This window comes from Hylobates moloch, unplaced genomic scaffold (genome assembly GCF_009828535.3).
Source record: "Hylobates moloch isolate HMO894 unplaced genomic scaffold, HMol_V3 SCAFFOLD_65, whole genome shotgun sequence".
Lineage (NCBI taxonomy): Eukaryota > Metazoa > Chordata > Mammalia > Primates > Hylobatidae > Hylobates > Hylobates moloch.
Genome location: NW_026652340.1, coordinates 305,945 through 327,093, shown reverse-complemented (window position 1 = coordinate 327,093; position 21,149 = coordinate 305,945). Strand labels below are relative to the sequence as shown.

Below are 21,149 nucleotides of genomic sequence, written 5' to 3'. Positions count from 1 at the left end.
TAGAGGTAAAATACGCAGAAACTAAATTGTTGTTGGTAGCTTCACCCTAAAAGAAATATTAAAGGAAGTGTTTCAGGTTGAAGAAACATGACCCTGAACAGAAGGACAGAAATGCAGGAAAGAATAAAGAACATTAAAAAGTATAAAGAAGCAGATAAATCTAAATAAATATTGACTGTATACTGTGGGGTTTAAAATCCACGTAGAAACTCCAACCCATGATGGTGACACCACGCAAAGTAAAGGGGGGTGGATAGGAGGGTTAAATGCATCAAGATTCTTGCACTGTCTGGCCAAGTGGTGGAAGTGCTAACTTCAACCACTTCTCACAGTAAGGGTATGTAGTAATTTACTAGGGTTACCACTAAACAAATATGTAGCTTATGTATTCTCTGATACATCACTAATAGAAGGAGAAAATGGAATAATTTTTTAAACTACTTAATACAAAAGAAATCAAGAAAAGAGAAAAAATAAAGAACAGGTGAGACGAAACTAAAATAAATAGGATGGTGGTGGATTTAACCCCAGATACACAGTGTATCAATAACTAGATTAAATGTAAATGGACTAAATATTCCAACTAAAAGATTAAAAACTCCCCTATCCAGTAAATAAATGCCCCAGTAAGTCAGCCCTCCCCTAGGAATCTACAGTCCTGGCTGCATCTCCAGACAGGGCAAACTGGAGGTAGAGTGGCCACTCGACAACCAGCCAAAGGTCACCCAGTAAACTAAGAGCTGGTTAGTAGTATCACTGCTGCATTGCTCAGCCTTTATGCATTCAGTGAGTGCTTTGGGAATATGAAAGCAACATATTCACACTGAGAAACAGCCTTGTGAAAAAAATAAAGGAGATTTAAAAAAAAAAAGGAAAGTCAGCTGGTTACTTTGGCTATCAAAAGCTAAGACCTAACAGACCAAAGCAGGAGTCAAAGGCATGAAAAAGATCAGGTTATAAGATCCTAACAATCTGGACTCCCTCTCCCCTCAGCAGGGAGAGGTGCTGGCTGTCACCCTCACTACACTCTCTGAGGTTTACCTTGCAAAGCTGGAGCCTGCTCTTTTCTGGAGCTTGCTTCTGCCATCAGTATAGACTCCAAGTCCCCAGGTCCAAACCCCTCCCTAACAAGGGCCCAATAAAGTCCCACTGAAATCACATTCTGATCCCTAGTCAACCTGTTCTTTTTTCTCCCTCAGTTTAAAAGTAAAGAATTTCTATCAGCTGAATGAATAGAAATATATTCAAATTTAAACAAGCAGGAACAGGGCTGTGAAAACAAAGAGACTTCTATTCTTCAAATGACGAAACGCTGAGAAATTGGATTAAAATGCCCATGATAATTTAGCTGCTTTAATACTTTATGCTGGTAAACAAAGGCAAAGGAAACAGCCCTGGGCAGAGCCCCTCCTGCTTGCTCTCCTACCGCTATGGGCAGTGTCCCCGCGGCTCCCTCCCAGTCAATACAAGTGTTCCGGACAGAGGAACTAGCCATCCCTGAAACAGCTCTGTCAACTAGAGGGCAATTAATGCTTGCCCCTTCGATGTGAGCACTCACATGGGCCCCATGCAGTCTTTCCAGCTCATCACGTCACATGCATGGCACAGAAACAAATGAGACGGACAGAAGTGAAAGAACTACAGACAAATGTCACAACCCAAAGGCAAAAGTCCCAAGTGGCTCCTTCTGCCTCACAGTCCCCTTCCTACTCTGAGATGACAGATGGTGAATAGGTATTTTAAATTAGTTGCCTATTATTAAAGTAAAAAATAAACATGGTTTTAAAACAGAAGGCACATAGAAGGGTTTTGTGTAAAAAGGTGAAAGTCCCATTCTGCATCTGCCCCAAGTCACAGTGACAAATGTTCTGTGCTCTGCCTCATTTGTGGTACCGTTGACCCTTAGAATCAAATTTTATTCTGGAGTTAGATTCTGAAGTCAGTACGGACCTGATTCAAAATGTATTCTGAGGCCGGGCGTGGTGATTCACACCTGTAATCCCAGCACTCTGGGAGGCCAAGGCAGGTGGCTCACCTACAAGGAGTTTGAGACCAGCCTGACCAACATGATGAAACTCCGTCTCTAATAAAAATACAAAAATTAGCCGCGCGTGGTGGCACATGCCTGTAATCTCAGCTACGCGGGAGGCTGAGGCAAGAGAATCACTTGAACCTGGGAGGCGGAGGTTGCAGTGAGCTGAGATTGCGCTACTGCACCCCAGCCTGGGTGACAGAGAGAGACTCTGTCTCAAATAAAAAAAAATGTATTTTGACCCAATATGCTGCTTTCAAAACTAGAATCAGTCAACACAGCAAGACACCAAGAGGCGAAGGAAAATGAGAACGACTAAGGAAGCCACAGGCTGATGTCTCCCTTCTGTGTTCACTCTATGGCATCTGAGTGAGTGGAGGAGGGGCAGATCCACCGACTTGCCCTCCATCTATCTACGGATCTACCCACTCATGTACACATGTGCCACACCCACCTACACACACTACATATGACAAGCAGGAACGGCTGACTCCATCAGTCATATGTGCATACACTAAAACTGTTGAATACATTTTCTTCTTTTGCATTTTAAATTTGACGTATTTTAAGCTGGGCACTGTGGCTCACACCTGTAGTCCTAGATACTCCTGAGGCTGAGGCAGGAGGATCACTTCAGCCCAGGAATTCGAGGTTAGTGAGCCATGATCACACCACTGCACTCCAGCCTGAGTGACAAAGCAAGACACCACCTCTACAAAAAAAAAAAAAATTAAAAAATTGCGTTGGGACGGGGGCACACATCTGTGGTCCCAGCTACTCGAAAGGATATGGCAAGAGGAGAGCGTGAGCCCAGGAGGTTGAGGCTGCAGTAAGCTATGATTGCATCACCGAACTCTAGCCTGGGCAACAGGGCAAGACACCTCTAAAAATATAGAAACAAATAAATATAAATTTAAAAATATATATGGCTCATACCTATAATCCCAGCACTTTGGTAGGCTGAGGCAGGCAGATCACTTGAGGTCAGGAGTTTGAGGCCAGCCTGGCCAACATAGTGAAACCCCGTCTCCACTAAAAATACAAAAATTAGCCAGGCGTGGTGGCACGTGCCTATAGTCCCAGCTACTCGGGAGGCTGAGGCAGGAGAATCGCTTGAGCCCAGGAGGTGGAGGCTGCAGTGCCAATATCATGCCACTGCGCTCCGGCCTGGGTGACAGAGCAAGGCTCTGTCTCTAAATTAATAAATAAATAAACTATGTTTTAGATATCTTCCCATAACAGAAGTAAGTCTTAAATAATTCTGTGTTCTTTCCAAGTTTGAAATCCTTCAGAGGGAGGAGGATTAGAAGAGGAATGGTTTGGTAACTTTCTCTTTCTTCTATGTTTATCCATTTATTTTTCTTTACTATCTTTTCTGAGGTCAATTATGGTCATTTATATTTTCCTAGAAAATTATGCATCGCATACAAGTTTTCCAATTTATCTGCAAAGTTTTGCAAAGCACTCTTTTATGACTCTTGATTTCCTCAAATCTTGAGTTATTTCTCCCTGATTATTTGTGCTTTCTTCTTGGATTTTATTGGAATTTAGCTAAGATTTTTGTTTATAAAAACAAAACTTATAACCAAAAATTCTACACAAAGATGACTTGACTTTAGGGCATGTTCCAGTCCAGGGTAAGTAGCGTGTTGATTAAGGAGCCTGCCACACATGCAGCCCTTTAGAAGAGACCCTTCCTTATACAAGCCATGGGTAATCCTCCGGTTCTGCTATGCGCTTTAAATCCTGCCACCCAGCCCTCCAGTCACAGGTGATTATAGAGGGCAGCCTCACTCCCTCAGAACCAACCCACAGATGGGCCAGTTACACGGGGCACTGCATGAAGCTAAGCAGAGCTGATCGGCCTCTCTGGGTTGGGAAGGCAGTGGACTGCGCTCCGTCTTCCATGTGCTGGGCCGGGAGCCCACCGAGGGGAGCACCCTCACCATAGCCTGTGCAGCCCTCACCTGGGAGGGCTTCCTGATTTCTACCTCCATGGCTCCTCTGTTGTGCCTTAGCACCTGCATCAATGGCCCTCAGGCATGCCCCCAGTTTTCTGTGTTTCAGACCCCACAGGGTGGGAGAATCTCCTTCTACTGTAGCCCAAAGTGAGGGTGTGACCCCCTGGCCTAGGGGCCACCATCACAGGGCACTGGATCTGGTATACCCTCTCTCTCCTCTTGCTGGAAGTAAATGGCACCACCTAAGCCTGGCATCTGGCATCTGGCATCTGTTCTCAGGGACTTTGAACCACACACTCCTTGCCCCTGGGTGGCACTTGTCTGTCTTTTAACACTGGCCGTACAGCCTGGCCATCCAGGGAAGCATCAAACACTCTTGTGCGGGAAATTTAATCTTGAAAATCCAGCGACACAATGCAGAGAGCTGAAGCTGAAGTAACGGAGGAAAGGTCAGGAGGTGGTTTAGGACCAGAGACCACTAGGATGTGAGCACAGCTGGCTCCTGTGGGGACCCCTGGGCCCAAGCAGATGAAGTCCCATCAAAGATGACTACATCAGAAAGGAAGGACCCAGCGCTCATGCACAGGGAGGGCAAGGATCGTCCTGCAGCGTAACTGCTGAGTGGGGAGCAGAGACCCACAGGGCCGCAGCATGGTGGAGACCGGGCACTGGTGTGGACGGACACGCACTACCCCTCCTGCCAAGCTCCCAGTCCACCATGAGCCTCCAAGCCGCACCCAGACTTCACAGAGGCCCAGCTCCTCGGCCACTCTGCCTGCACTCACCCCGACAGGAGCTTTCTCTCGACATACACTCCAGGTGGAGAGACCACAGCTCTAAGAAAACCAAAAGACTCCTAATGAAAACACACAGGAATCTTAAGGGATTGGTATTAAATTATACAGTATATATATGATCAGTATAGTCAATAGTCATAGAACCTCTTTTCTTTTTTTAATTAGAGACAAGGTCTCGCTATGTTGCCCAGGCTGGTCTCCAACTCCTGAGCTCAAAGGATCCTCCTGTCTTGGCCTCCCACGGGCATAAGCCACGGTGCCTGGCTGAACCTCTTAATAGTTTTATGAAACAAATCTATCAAGACAAAGGCTCTTTTAAGAATTAAATGTTACCATGAGGCTCTCAGCAGACACCACACATATTATTTGGAAAGGAAACAAGTCCTCACAACAGAAATTATACCTTATTCAACTTAAAAGTCTCCATTTTGAACTCACAGAACTCAACAATAAAGACAAACAACCCAACTAAAAAATGCACAAAGGACTTGAATAGAGACTCCTCCAAATGGCCAATAAGCACATGAAAAGATGGGCAACATCACTAATCATCAGGGAAATGAAAACCAAAACCACGAGGAGATTCCACTTCATACCCACTAGGACTATCATCATGACAACAAGGTAAGAACACAGAAAGTAACAAATGTTGGCCAGGATGCGGAGAGAGGGGAGCCCTCAGACTCTGCTAGTAGACATGAGGAAATAGTACAGCCACTGTGGAAAACAGACTGGGAGTGCCTCAGGGAGGTAAAATACAGGGTCACCATATGACCCAGCAATCCCACTCGTGGGCAGAGGCCCACACAAACACTAGTATGCACATATTCATAGCAGCATTATTCAAATAGCCAAAAGGTGAAAACCATGCCAGTGTCCATCAACAGATGAACGCATAAAATAGAAATGTAGAAAAGCCATACAATGGAATGTTTTTCAGCTATAAAAAGAGTTGAGGCTGAAGCAGAATGAGCACTTGAAGCCAGGGGTTCAAGACCAGCCTGAACAATAAAGCGAGACCCTATCTCTACACACGCACACACAAGAAGGATTAAATCACTGATACTTGCGATAGCATGGAGGAATCCTGAAAACATTCCAGATGCTAAGTGAAAGAGCCCATACGCAAAAGGCCACATACTGCATGGCTCCATTTGTGTGGAGTACCTAGAACAGGCATCTCCAGAGACAGAAGGCAGGCTGGCGACTGCCCGGGCCTGGGGGAGGGGAAATGAAAAGTGACTGCCAATGGGTTTTGGGTTTCCCTTTGGAGTAAGAAAAGTGTTCTGGAACTAGACAGTTATGATAGTTGCACAAGATTGCAAAGATGTCAAAAGCCAACTGAGTTGTACACTTTTTTTTTTTTTTTTTTTTTAAGATGGAGTCTCGCTCTGTCACCCAGGCTGGAGTGCAGTGGCGCGATCTCGGCTCACTACAACCTCCACCTCCCGGGTTCAAGCAATTCTCTTACCTCAGCCTCCGGAGTAGCTGGGACTACAGGCACCCGCCACCACACCCAGCTAATTTTTTGTATTTTTAGTGGAGACGGGGTTTCACCATGGTCTCAATCTCCTGACCTCATGATCCACCTGCCTCGGCCTCCCAAAGTGCTGGGATTACAGGCGTGAGCCACCGCGCCCGGACATTTTTTTTATATTTTTAGTAGAGACAAGGTTTCACCACGTTGGCCAGGCTGGTCTCCGACTCTTGACCTCAGGTGATCTGCCCACCTCGGCCTCCCAAAGTGCTGGGATTACAGGCGCAAGCCACTGCGCCCAGCCGAGTTGTACACTTTAAAATGGTGAACTTGACGTTATGTGCTTTTTATGTCCATTTTTTAAAAATCTCCATTATGTGTCACACCAACAAGTAAATCGCGGGCATTTGGGAGGGAGCTGTCCAGAAGCCCTTGTGAACACCCAAATTCATGAACACCACTGTGACATATGGTTTCCCCTGCAAAATGAAATAAGTACCACAGACACTTTGAAGTGGCCGTCCCCCTCCAATCTGTTATTGATCGTTTCCCCCTTGATCAGCACTTTCCAATTTGGCTGGAGCAGGATTTTACAACTCTTCCTAGTTGCATATGGCGAGCATACGGTGGGTTCCTCATCGTCACCTCCAAATTTAGCTTTCCATTCTTTAACACATCATCACACCTTCCACTTTCTGACTTAGAAGCAGCACTTCCATCCCTCGCCTGGCACCTGCCTGTCCTTCAGAGCCATCTCCACATCGCTCTGTATCACGGTCCCCAAGTTAACTCAGGAAACACACATGGCACGTGAGATCTGTGAAACGACAACAGCTGAGCTACAGTTTTAGTCCCCAGCCTGACGGTGGGGGGTCCTCATTTGCAATTTGTCACACACACAGACAACTCCCTTGTTAAAGGGAACATGATGATGAAAGACAATATCCTCGAGAGGCCTGTTAAGGACAGATTTAAGCCCCTATTTCTCTCTAAAAATATTACACTTCAATAGGTCAATTAGTAGAGGAAGAGTCAGGAGTGCAGTTATCCCGGCAAGAGGATAAAACCGGAGATAAGGCAGGATGGGGAGGGGCTTAAGGCAGCAAGACTCCTGGGCAGAATGTTCTGGGAGGGGCCTCCACCACCTCAACCATGAGGGAGAGGAAGGGATAAGGGACAGAAAGGGATGGGAAATAAGGATCTGATGACCAACCACCATGGCCTCCCTGGTGCAAATGCTTTATATACTTTTATTCTGTCCATTAATTCTCATTTGCATGTACAAATCTTAAAAGTTTAAATAGTAACTTGTCCAGAGTTACATTTCTAAGAAGTGGCAAAGCCAGAACTAAACCAGTTCACATTCTTTCCACAGTTAAGCTCCCCCACCCCACCCCTCAGTGCAGTGGTAGAAAGGAGACCACATTTCCCGGGGAGCTCCCCTACCAGTGAGAGGGGCGCTCCCGCCCAGGAAGGGAAGGAGTGGTGGGCCCAGCACGACTCTGCGGACCTACGAGGCAGAAGGGAGGAGGCGGACTCCACCAATCCTCCCTGGGCAGTGTTCAAACAGGCTGCGGCCCATGCTGCAACCCACTCCAGTCAACACGCGTGCTCTTCAATCCCAAATGGGCTCTCTAGTGAATCCCCTCGGTGGCCTCAGAGAGCAAGAGTCCAACACAGGGCTGGCCAGCAGGGGCCCCCTCCGGGACCAGCTCTAATGGACTGAAACCCTGATGGGTCTAGTCACAACAGGCTGCCATCCTCCAGGCGGCTGCAGAACGATGCCTTTCTTTCATTCTTCTTTCTGTAATGTGTTTGGTGTGCCTAAAAGAATTTATAGGTCACGTCACTAAGGTACTTGGAGGGATGGCAGTGGGTAACAACACCTTTATGCTCTGGTGCAATTGGTCTAAAGAGTCCGGAATAAACTGCTTTGCATAATCTAAGCTCCCTTCCAGGAAGCTGCTTCCAATACCATGGCCTCTGGGGCAGGGCAAGGCAGGAAGTGCGTGGGCAGGGCTGACTATGAAGGCTTCTGGCTGAAGAGCATGAATCAGAATTCTCACTGAACACGGCACGCACGTGGAAAAGCTGTCAGGCGAGAAGCGCTAGAGAGGAGGGAAGACGAAGTGGGAGAGCACTGCTGAGGCCAAGGCAAAAATATAAGTAAAACGTTGGTCATAGGAACAGTTCTTAACTTTCTGGGCAGTAAGCAGTTAACTGAAACCATCAAAACACAACAGTTAACCCCAAGACAACCAGAAGATATTGTCTGTACTGTCCTGCAAATTTAACGAGTACACAGGCAAAGTGTTTCACACCAGGTACTGAATTATGCAAGCTGTGAGCCATCCACCCACAGTTCTGCCTTTGCCCATGAGTCCTCACTGGCAGCTTGTCACAGAAACTCAAGGTGGATGAAGCCCAACCTTAGGACCCACTGAGAAGGAAGTCAGGTGAGTGTAGGCAGGAGGAGGGAGGGCTGGCGGCAGGGCAGACAGCAAGAAGGGGATGGATGACGGAATGGTAATGGCATCAGGCAGCATGCCAGGGGATGCCACCAATCGCAATTATAGGGCCATTTTCACCAGCTGAACTGGACTGTCAATTTGGAACTAATGTCACAACGTGAATGCCCCAAGCAGGAGTCATTGCAAGTAACAGTCCACCTTGGGCTGTTGCACAAATAGCTTTGGAGCACCTCCAGGTGTGGAGTACTATCCTAGGGCAACTTAGCTGCTTCTTCCCCAATTATCCACATCTGAGCCTGAAAACCCTAAGAAAAGGTAGAACCCACTGATTTATGGGTCTTGACTGCATCTGTATTAGCCCATTTTCACGCTGCTGATAAAGACATAACCAAGACTGGGCAATTTACAAAAGAAAGAGGTTTAACAGACTTAGAGTTCCACATGGCTGGGGAGGCCTCACAATCATGGCGGAAGGCAAGGAGGCGCAAGTCACATATTACATGGATGGTGGCAGGCAAGAGAGAGCTCGTGCAGGGACGTGGGACTTATTCACTATGGACAACAGCACAGGAAAGACCCACCCCCATGACTCAATTACCTCCCACTGGGTTCCTCCTAAGGCAGGTGGGAATTGTGGGAGTGACAATTCAAGATGAGATCTGGGTGGGGACACAGCCAAGCCATATCGACATCCATCTATAAAATTCATTCCAAAACATTTGGGGGTGGGGGGCACAGGCAAGCGAGTGACTTGTGCTAATACCGATTGCTTTGCCCACAAAGCAGAGGCCTGTCTAATCATCCCAGGGGAAAGAAGACAAGTGGATCTTAGAAGCCATCTGTGCAGTGCTCCCCAAAGCCAACCCGGCTGCCTGACTAGGCGCCTCCCACCACACCTAGCAGTGTAAGCACTCAATACCAAGGGTTTCACAGTTTGTCACACATGGCCACATGACACTCCCCGTGAGGCGGACAGGTCAAGCAGCAGCCCCATTCAGAGACAAGGAGAAGACGCCTGGATTCCAATTATCCTCACTCCAAACCCCTAAACAACACAGAATTACACATAAACATTCAGTTCTGCAAATAACACTTGTGCCTAAAATCCAAACGACACACCTGTTAAGTAGAACCAAAACTGTCCACCACTGGCCTTCTCAACCCCCTTGCTCCCCAAACCCTCTCCTCCCAACAGGAGGTATAGTCATCAGCTTCAGTTCATTCAAAGCATCTCACAAAAGCACACAAACAACTCTATTATCAATACCACGAAAGGATGATTGTCATTTACATTAAAATGCAATAACAATTTCTACCAGGCTAATGGACCAGATCTTGGGAGCTGTTTTGTTCTCTCCTTGAACATACTCTGCTTGGGGTTAGGCACCATAAAAAACATGTTTATCTAACAGTAAAGCCAACTTTCATCCCTCAACTACAAATTAACTGTGACACATCTGAGAAGCACGGTGAACTGAAGGGAGGCTGACATTCAAAATCTGTTCACTGTAATCCACAAACCAGGGCTGTGCGTGGATAACTAAGAACTGTCGGCCACATGGAAACTGCCTCAACCTGACCACTCAGCTCCCTGGAAGCCCCATGGCCGCCACACAGGACTTGCTGCCTTCACTACTCGCAGACCTGCACAAGATGAGAACGAGTTTCTACAACAACGTGGCTCCGTGACCGAGGAGCACCTTCCGCCTCCTCCCCTAGACACACCTGCCCGACAGACGGACTCGGTCGGTGGAGGCACTGCCACGCTGTTTCATCTTCCTTAGTAAATGATACATATTCCCATAGAAACTTATTTTTAAGGCACCAGAAGAATTAAAGCTCACCCCAAGTAAAGAGGTGTGGCCTCTGCTTCTGGTGTTGTCCACTCTCTCTGGGGAAAGAAGGACACAGAGAGCGAGGCCCCTCCTGCTTGTCTTTTTCCACAGGCTCCAGCTCCTAACTTCCATCCTGTACTAAACTGCCAGTAGCCCCAATTTGTTAGAAAAATTCTCTGAAAAGATAAATTCTTCACTGTATGGTCCCAGCTTTATAATAATCTCCTACTCCCATCTCCCAATAAAACTTTCATTTGAGACTTATGATGGAATGAGTGAGGTTTTACTGCAGAATTTTCCACTGAAACAACGGTCGGCATTTTTCCTCCAATCTCTGGCAGAACACAAATTTATGCACCTACGAGGTAATAAGGCAAGGCCTTAAATTTAATCAGAAGAAACATTTCATCAGTGGCAAACTGATAAATTATTTAGAAAAGGGCTCAATGGGCCTAAGCAAGGAAATACGGGCCAGATAGTGGCTGGCAGCCTTCAGAAAAAAATATAATCACCATGGTTTCTCTCAATTCCTTTTGAACTGGAATCACCTATATCAAAAGCTAGAAAAATGAAGAAGAACAAGTCCAAGCGTTTCAGCATCAGCAAGGACATCATCAGAGGCTTACAGGCACCACTCTGGTGCAGCCAAAGGGGGTTCCGGGGTCGGCTTTCTGCACCTCCTGGATGGACGCTACCGTTGAGGAAACAGGCATTTTCTACTCTGCTCCCATCCATGCCAGCGTGGAGGCAACGATTCCGACAAACTTTAATGAAAATAACCTCATTTTCATTAAATGACCCAAGGTTTTCCACTCTTGCAATAAAGACACAGAGAAAGAGAAAACCAGATATATGGGTCTTTCCATTGAAGGTCTGGGAAATTTAATAACGCCCCCATTGTTTTATTGCAGATGGCACATCAACCTCTCTTTATTACTGCAGAAACTCAAGAGCCCTGTAGAGTGCAATCAAGTGGTGTGTGTTTAGCCTTGCGATGTTTCAAAGGACCCTGATTTACAGTCAGGAACCAGGTCCCTTGCACACAAACATCTGAGTTTGCTAAGTGCCTCCTGTTTCGTGCAAACTCTAGAAGGCAGCATGAGGTCTACCCCACACTGAGAGCCACGCTGTCTATGCCAGGCCTCCCTCCCTCTGTCCTGTAATCCACGGAAAGCTGTGAGGAGCAGTGTGCCACGCGCACCGGGGCAGGTGCTATTATTACCCAGTGCATATGGCACAGCCTCACGCTCACACCAGAGAGCCGGTCAGAGGTATCCTGTGACATCCGTTACCTTAGGCTAATTTCTAAAATAGATGAGGCCCGCTCGTGGATAGTAGCAGGAAAATTTTAAACATTTTTATTGCGCTAAAAAATGAATGCAATGGTGTTGGCATTCGAAAAGCAAATATTAGGTATCCATTGTTGTGGTTTTGCTTCCTGAATGCAGACAAGAGATCCCACTCTGTGTGCATGAACAGCTTCCTTCTAGGCTGCAGCGGATACTTTATTCCAGATTCCACTTTATAAACCAGCCCAGATGGGATCCCGCCTGCGCTGGTACCTTTTCCGAAGCACCCTGTAATCTTGACACATTCTCCATCTCACCAGCCCTTCAAACGATCTCTTACTCAGAAAACTATTTTGCACATCCATTCTTGAAATCTGGCCAACTTTAACAAATTTTCCCAGACTACAGATCATTCAGAGGACTGCACTCCTTTGCACTCGCCGTCCGAGTACAATTGTGCCACTGTCATGGGAAGGGAATCCTCCATCCTGTACTGAGTCTACACTGTCACCTTTCTGGCTGTCATCACTGACCTGTATGTAAAGGTCGCCTTCCCTACATCATGATGCCTCTTCTCAATGCCATGGAGAGATCTGCTCCTAGACAGAAATTTAGATTAAAAATAACAGATGCCACTTTAGAAGATTCCATTTCCTGTCAGCTAGCATTAACTAGCTGATATCTACCAAGCGAAACTAATAATAAAGGCAGCAGTAAATCAACTCTTAGCACTCAAAAAAAAAAAAAAAACTGTAAATCATAGCAAATGGAATACACATACATATCCTGAAATATTAAACACCTGTATTCTGAAAGGCTATATTTCCCGATCTAATAATTCTTGGAAAAGAAGAAACTAGTTATAATAGCAGAGACTCATTCTAGAAAGAACAAAATTGGTAAATCTGAATTTATTGGGTTACATTCTTTTTTAAACAAATGTATCTAGTAAAACGCAAAGGTACAAAGCCAAACCCAGAAGATGGCCAGAAGTAGCCAGAAAGGCATTCCTCTGAATTCCCACAGTGTTGGTTAACGACATGCCATATGCCAACACGGCCATATCTTCCAACACCGCCACTCTGCCCCACACTCCTGCAAGCGCCCGTCTCACCATGCGGAGACCCTAGGGTACCTTCAGAGTCTTCGAAGAAGCTATTTTCTATGGAAAACGCGAGGCATCTCGACTACATTTTTACAGGACTCCATCATCCAAATCTCTCTCCGGTCCCCATCCCATCCCCAAACGCACTGCGCTCTCAAGAAGAAGGCTACGGCATGTTTACATAAACCACCAAGAAGCAACCAATTTAAGAGAGGAAAAAGTCAAGCCATTAGGCATCAATCAAGAACCCAGGAAGACACTGCCTTCTAAAGAACAAAAGTCTGCTGTTACTGACTTGACAAGTTGGCAATGCAAGCACAAAGGTACACCCTAAGACACAGAGATGCTTCCTAACAATTAGCTCACGACTGGAAGCAAAAGCAGAAATGACCTAAGGGCATTTTTAAAGGCAGGAAAAAATTCATTTTTGGCTGTTCTCTTACTCTAAGAATGTAAATAATGTATAAGGAATCTCTAAATCCCAGATCATGTGGATAAATGATCCACAAATCAAAATTCCAACCAAATAAGTGTTCAAAAGGTTCCATAAATCATGTGTTTCCATGAGGCTTTCATCCAAAAGGGGAGAGTAAAACTTGCAGGAGACGCGCAGGTAAGGCACCTTCTCAACCTGCGTTCTTCATTATGTTCCTTTAGGTAACTCGGTCCATCTACCATGCAAAGCTGAATATAGGGCACTTCCATAAGCGCCCAGATTCCTAGTTTTTTATTAAATTTATTAAAACTCCAAACCAGTTAATAAGAAAGGCTAAAGGTCTTTGGGTGGATTACAAGTAAGTTAAGATCTGAAAGGCAATTTGACACAGTTACATTCTAAGCCACTTTTCTTTAAAAAAAAAAAAAAACACACAAAAAAAAAACAACTGTAAGATACAAGCAAAAAAAAAAAAAACCCCACACACTAATTGGTAACTGGCTCCCTAAAAACAACCTTATCTTTTGAATCAAAGACAAAGCATATAATAGGTGTTATCTTTTGAATGTTGGGTGTTTTTTTCTCAACTATGTGAAACTGAAGACATGAGGAACAGCGTTAACTAGTTGAGGTTGCAGAAAAATTATTGAAAATACACTTCCTGAGAAAAATTAAAACCATGGTTAAGAGTGACAAGAATACTTTTTCTTTTCTAAAAATCTGGAACAAACTTAAGCAAAATAAGTTGGACTGTCCAATGCAAGACTCACAATAATGCGTACGCTGTCAAGACAACACAGCCACGAACACCCAGCAGGCGGAACGCAGGCACACGAAACGCAGTGCGCAGGCGCCATGCCACACAAGGGCAGGGTGTGCACAGAATTCTCACTTGGATCCAAAGAGTGTTGGAAACCAAGGAACTGGAGTTTCCCTGTAAGAAGGAAAGGGAAGAGCAAGTGAAGCACGCTTACCCTTGGCTGCCAGTTCTCGTACTGCTTCTGTAAATTTGCACCGATGGTTTCCAGAGCTTTCTGAGGACCCATCGACAGAGGATCTGAGGAAGCAATGGAAAAGAGAAAGTTCTTTATGTCTGCATTTCCTCCTCTGCTAGGCCTCTCTTCCACAGTTTCTCCTTATATAACGCACTTCAAAGTCACCTTTGACTAAAAGCAACACAACGCTTAAGGTTGACCAGTGTTAACCAGATTTACGGAACAGCTAAGGTGCTCAAACAAGCTGACACGCTGTGAAAGCCAGTGTTTTAACATCACGGGCAAGTGAATGCTGTTATTCTACCCACGTTCACTTGTATTTCGGCACCTGCAGCTTTCCCGCACTTGCACTGTTTTATTCTCAGGCTCCTGCTCAGGCTTTCTATGAGAAGGCAGCTCTGCAATGACAGCATATGCTTCCTGCTGTTCAAACTATGGCTCTCATGGGTACAGGAAAAGGAGGAGAGAAAAAGACAAAGAAGTGATACTTTTTAATTAATTTTCATCTGCACTCAGTTTTCCCACAAAAAAAAATCCATTTCACAAACATACATTCATGTCCAGGATTTACCCATTTATTTCAGGAGTGGATTGCAGAGCAAGGAGTGGGTTCCAAACTCTAAATCAGCAGTTCTCAAACTTGTTTGGTCTCAGGACCCCTTTGCACTCTAAAATTATTGAAAACCCCAAAGAGCTTTGGTTTATGTTGTTGAATCTATCAGTATCTACTCTATGTGAAATTCAGCTAAGATTTTTAAAATATTTTTCTTCATTCATTTTAAAAACAATAATGAACCCATTATATTTTAACAAATATTTATTACAAAAATAACTATTTTTTCCAAAAAAGTTTAGTGAGAAGAGCAGCATTTTTGTATATTTTTGCGAATTTCTGGAATATGTGGTTTGATCAAGGATGGGTGACTCTCATCCATTTTTGCATTTGCCTGTGGCAATTCATGGTTTCAGTGACTGCATATGCGGAAACCCCTACCTCACACACATATCTAACATTAGAAAACAGAAAAGTATCTTAAAATGCTATTTTACATAATCATGACTCTTTTTGTTTGATACTACACCAAAAATTATCAAGTGGTAATTTCCTTCAGATTATATGAGATGTACTATCTGAAACCACATCAACGAACTTTTTGTATGCTATCACATTAAAATTCACTGCTCTTTGCTGCACCTTGAGTGGATTTTTTACCCATAGATTATTTTGTATCATCATGCATTGAACATTTGGAAAATACTGGCTCACTGAACTATACAGATCTTGTATATTTCATTCTCCAATATATTTTTTAAAATCCACACTCATTAACATTACCATGATCTCATCAGAAATGTCTTAAGTACTAAGAAGTTGCCAAGCTCGGCCAGGTGTGGTGGCTCACCACTGTAATCCCAGCACTTTGAGAGGCCACGGTGGGTGGATCGCCTGAGGTCAGGAGTTCGAGACCAGCCTGGCCAACATGGTGAAACTCCATCTTTTCTAAAAATACAAAAATTAGCCAGGCATGGTTGCGGGTGCCTGTAATCCCAGCAACTAAGGAGGCTGAGACAGGAGAATCACTTGAACCCAGGAGGCTCAGGTTGCAGTGAGCTGAGATCGCGCCACTGCACTCCAGCCTGGGCGACAGAGTGAGACTCTGTCTCAAAAACAACAACAACAACAACAAAAAAGAAGTTGCCAGGCTCATAGTGGTAGGTATAAGGTTTCCAAATTTTATTTTATTTGAAATCTCAAATTTTATTAGTGGAAACAAACACTGTCAATTGTTTTCCTTAATGTGCAGGCTCATGTCATTCATTTTCCAGAAAACATCTGCCAACTACTCCAGGTCTGTCTGTTGCGGGTAAAATGCTATCAAACAGCACCACATGCTACAGAGAAATGCTGCGTGAAAGCAAGAGCCAATCGATGCAGCAAATTTTGTTATTGTCTTATTTTAAGAAATTCCCACAGTCACCCCTACCTTCAGCAACCACCCCCTGCCCCATCAGTTGGCAGCCATCCACATGAGGCAGGACCCTGTCAGCCAATTAAATGCTGAAAGGTTACAACTTGCTAAGGCTCCAGTGATCATTAACATTTTTCAGTTTTTAAAATAAAGTGTGTATGTTCTTTTGGACACAATGCTACTGCACACTTCACAGACTACAGTACAGTGTAAACGTAATTTTATAGGCACTGGACACCAAAACGTTCATGTGGCTCACTTGTCGCGGTCATCTAGAGCCAAACTGCAGGATCTCCAAGAGCCACCTGTATAGTTTTTGGCACTATTTAATTTTTTTTTTTTTTTTTAGCTATATGTATGTTACTCTGATAAAAAAATACATAAATAAAAATCATGACGTTAATAAGATTTTACAACTGGAAAGGGCCTTTGCCCATAGATAGGTCGAAGTCATCAAGGGCTTTTCAAAACAGAGATGCCAGGCCCTAACCTTCTGGAAATTCTAATTCAATGGACACCTCTGGCTGAGAAAAGCTTGGTAAAAACCAGGTAATATCTAACTTCTCTGGAAGAATTCTGGTAAATTTGTTATAATCCGTAATCCGTGATTTCAGAAATTACATGTTTGGTCTTCATTTCTCTCAGGAACAAAGTTCTAAGGTCTCAAAAAAATCACAGTGACCCAAATCAACTGTGCTGTGATCAGACCTGCAAGATAGGATTGGATTGGGATCTGAAAAATGAAAAATAGGGGCCACCAAGTACATAAACAAGGCAAAGGAAAGCAAAAAACAGCTTTAACAAACAGATGCCAAAGAGTGGCCTTGCCACGTGCATGAGGAGAAGCAAAGTAAACGCACAGGACTGCCTGGAAGGCGTTGAGTTCAGTCACCCATACTTAACTGCAGCAACCAGCACGGTCGCGGCCCGCGGCTGTCATCTATGGTCAGAAAACTGTCCATGCATCACGACGGTCAGCGGTAGCTCACACTATGCATGCTCTCCAGTGAACCGTGGACAGAAGGAGAAGGAAGGGAGTTCCCATTCAAGGAGTACCCCCTCCTTGGATTTCACTCCTTGCAAAGTCCAGGCCTTTCTCCCATCCCACCCTCTCCCCAGTGTTGGCAGGACGCAGCCACTTCCCTGCATCCCTCACAGCATCCTGCAGAGACACGGGGGCCCTCGTTAGTAGAGGCAGCCTGGCAGGGGCCCCACTCTCCCTGTCCTGACTCAGGTCAGGACACCTGCCCACCCGGGAGGGGTGAAGCCACTGCTGGCTGCTCACAAGGCTGTGACCAGCTACATGGCGCTATAACCTATCCACTGGGAATCCCTGTGGTCAGTTAATTGCATGTTCCCTCCCAAGAATAGGACAGTGGGTGGGAGAGATGAAATGAGAAGCAGAGGAAGAGATGGGAAAGAATGAGGTCAAATAAAACGATGTCTTTACCATTTGATTAAGTATAATTTAAATAAACTAAAATTAAATTCCTTGATGGATATTGTTGACAATAGTATCAGTCTGATGTGGGGTGAAGTGGACAGATCATAAATGTAAAATTGTACTTGTGTCTTATAAAACATTTCTCTTCAAATTCCTTTATGAGTTTCTATTTAAGGGGAATCTGGGAAAGAACTAATGAAATTTCAGTGGCGAGTGAGTGTGTGGGTAAATTGATGAATGAAATGGATGGGTAGGTGGATGGAAAACGAGACGGTAATTGGTATTTGTATAGAACTTTTAACTCTTTATAAATTTTCCTATCTGCAGGATTTTCAGCATAACCCCTCTGAATTTCAAGACACTTAGAACTTTACACTGAAAGGAACTTGGTCCAACCCACCTCATGGGACAGAAGGGCAAGCTGAAGTTTAAAGCAGTCAAATGACTTGCTCCAAGGTTATTGATAGTGCTGGCATTCAGCCAACCTGAAGGCGTGCAGCTTTTTCTTTTTAAACCTCTCCATCTTCTTCCTATGTACCCAGTTTGATTACCCATCCTATCCATTTCACCTTCCAAAGAGCTGGCGCTCCACCATCACTGCTAACGTATTCACCCAATCCGCAGCACTTCACAATGCCACTGAGACCCTCCCACCTCCCAGCTGGGTTCCTCAATCTGACCCAATGGCCCCAAAGAGTGGTGCCCCAGGCACAGACAGGGCCACCACTGACCTAGTCTTTCTCTTCTCAGTCCACCCTGAAGGTAAGCGCAGGCTGACCCCCTCCCCTCAGAAGCCCACAGTGTTGGCTGTACGCTCCATTTAGATGGAAAGCTGTCAAGAGTGGAGACCCAGCAGTGGGGCTGGGGGAGGGGACCCAAAGGGGACAAGATTAGACTTCTGGGCCACTGGTCATCTTGTTCCTTGATGTGAGGTCCATGGGTATGATCAGTTTAGGATACACTCAGGTTAGGTTCAGTTTCCTCTGTGTGCTATCCTTCAATGAAAAGTTCGCACTGAAAGCCCCATCCAGCACTCACTGCTCGGAGAATCTTTGTAGTTCTTTGTACCTTGTATTTAGCAGACACTTAATAAACATTTGTTAATTGACATATTAACTGAGTGCTGCCTACTAGATGAAGTGCCAATTTCTCTGTGTGGCTTTCAAGGACTCCGCCACTCATTAGTTGTGTAGCCTTAAACAACTCATTTTTGACTGGGAAAATACATAATGGCAAAAGGGCTACTTTGAAATTAGAAATGATTTTTAATGAGTCTGTAATTTCCTAACCATAACGCCGTCCCTGCCTATTTTGTAATAATTAGTCCTGTATACAGTGAGAGGCGTGTGATCTTCCTCAGCTCAGGGGCAAAGCTTGGAGCCACACAGCTGCAGGCACCCGGGGCAGGAAAGCTTCGGCCGGGACCCACGGCCTTTGCAGCGTCTGTGGGGCTAGGACGGGAGCCGTACAGGAGCGATCTTTGACAGTCTGGCCCCGTTGTAACCACTAGGCCTCACTCCTCACACAGCTACAAAATTACGTTCCTGTGTTGCCTATTGCTGTATTATACAAAAACCAAGAGCTAGACGGATTTTCAGCAGATATGAGGGGATGAACATGTCCTGTTTTAAAAAACTGTCCTCACTTTGGAAAGTAGATACAGGAGAGAGGCGGGCTCCAAGCAGTTAACCCTCTTCCTTCAGATTCCTTCAGAGGGGAGGCAGAGATACCATGCTGAGACACCAACGGAACAGGCAGAGAAAACAGTGTGTTAAGCCTGGGCAACAAATGAGACCCTGTCTCTACAAGAATTTTTTTTTTTAATTAATCAGCATGTTGGTGCATGCCTGTGGTTCCAACTACTCAGGAGGCTGAGGTGGGAGGATCGCTTGAGTCCAGGAGGTAGAGGCTACAGTGAGCCATGATCACACCACTGCACTCTAGCCTGTGTGACTCCGTCTCAAAAAAAAAAAAAAGAAAGAAAGAAAGAAAAGAAAACAGCATTTTAAACCATGAGCCCCAAAGAGCCAAGGCTTCAGCTGTGGGCACAGAGCTGTGCTGGAGCATAGGGCTGTGACTGGCCACAGGCCCAAAGGGAGCCCAGCTGGTGGCCAAAACGCAGCCCCTCGGACCTCAGAGTGTGGGCTCACGCTCTTTCTTAGGCTCTTTGCTTTTGCCTCCCACTGCCTGCCCTGACGTCTCTACCGCAGCATTCTCCAGCCTTCCACGCCATTCAAGCTTGACCTCGTATTGGCCTCTGTTCTACTGCATGGGTCCTAGTCTTACCTCCCCAGCTGTACTATCAGTGCCTTGAAAGCAAGAGCACAGCTTACAGTTCCTTGTATATAGCACTATGCTTAACATATACGTTTCCACCTAACCAATATCTGTTAACCAACTTGACTGGTCTATGAATCCCAAATGGTTTCAAGAATCAATGGCGAAGTCTGCGCAAGTGCTCTGTAAACCCACGAGCCACCGCCAAGGGTGATCATGACTATTTTCAGCTCATCTACCCAAGGTCTCTTAATGCTCACGTGTATGCAGAGAAAAACAAAGCTAAGAGCCTCCCAAACGTTCCCTTGGGATGACAGAATTTCCATGCATCTGACAAACCTTTGGCATTCTCACCTCTTCTGATACACAGCTACCATTAGCTGGCACACAAAACCATTTCCGCTAAATGACACTCCCTGCTCAGCATGCAGCTCATCCGCACTCCCACAGCAGAGTTCCCCAAGAGTGGGGCCCGCGCAGTTCTTCAGCAGGATTGTTTTTAGTATTACTGTTGTAGCATTTAATGTCGGGCCATAAAACAAAACAGCCTCTCCCCTGCTTCTCTGAAAAGAGACCAGTGTCACTTCTGTGAACTAGAACAGCATCTTATTATCCAGAGGAGGGCGGAGCAGGGGTGGGAAAAGAGGTCTCGGCCGTCGGCAGGGGCAGGGCTGGAAACGCAGGCGCGTGCTATGACCCCGTCTCACCAGTTCCAGCACGCTCAGGACCTGGATCCCATTTCTCACGAGCTGACTCCACAGCCCCAGGCTTCATCTGGATGACATAGCAGGGAGGCTGTGCCATCCAGAGCCACGCTGGGCATTGGCCCCTTGTTTGCTCACAGACATGACATCTGCTCTCCCTCAGCTCTGGAAGGAGTGCTGTCTTCCTGCATGGTTCAGGCACACACAGTTACCCTTATTTTTCAAGCTTCTCAGACCCCTCTGACATCAGCACAGACCACCTTCCGCTCCACCCCACCCTGCCCAAAAATGATCCCCATACTCAGCGTTCTACATAAAGCACAGGAGATTCACATACATTGCTACCTGCCATATTG

General features: G+C 45.5%; 1 protein-coding gene across 1 annotated transcript in view; it reads right to left on the bottom strand.

Moving 5' to 3' along the window:
* Window positions 1-21,149, bottom strand: part of LOC116463797 (regulatory-associated protein of mTOR-like) — a 193,075-nt gene that overhangs the window by 83,207 nt on the left and 88,719 nt on the right. The window contains exon 3 of the mRNA XM_032147061.2: window positions 14,378-14,460. Coding sequence (XP_032002952.1) covers window positions 14,378-14,460 — 83 coding nt within the window. The remainder of the gene's footprint in view (window positions 1-14,377; window positions 14,461-21,149) is intronic.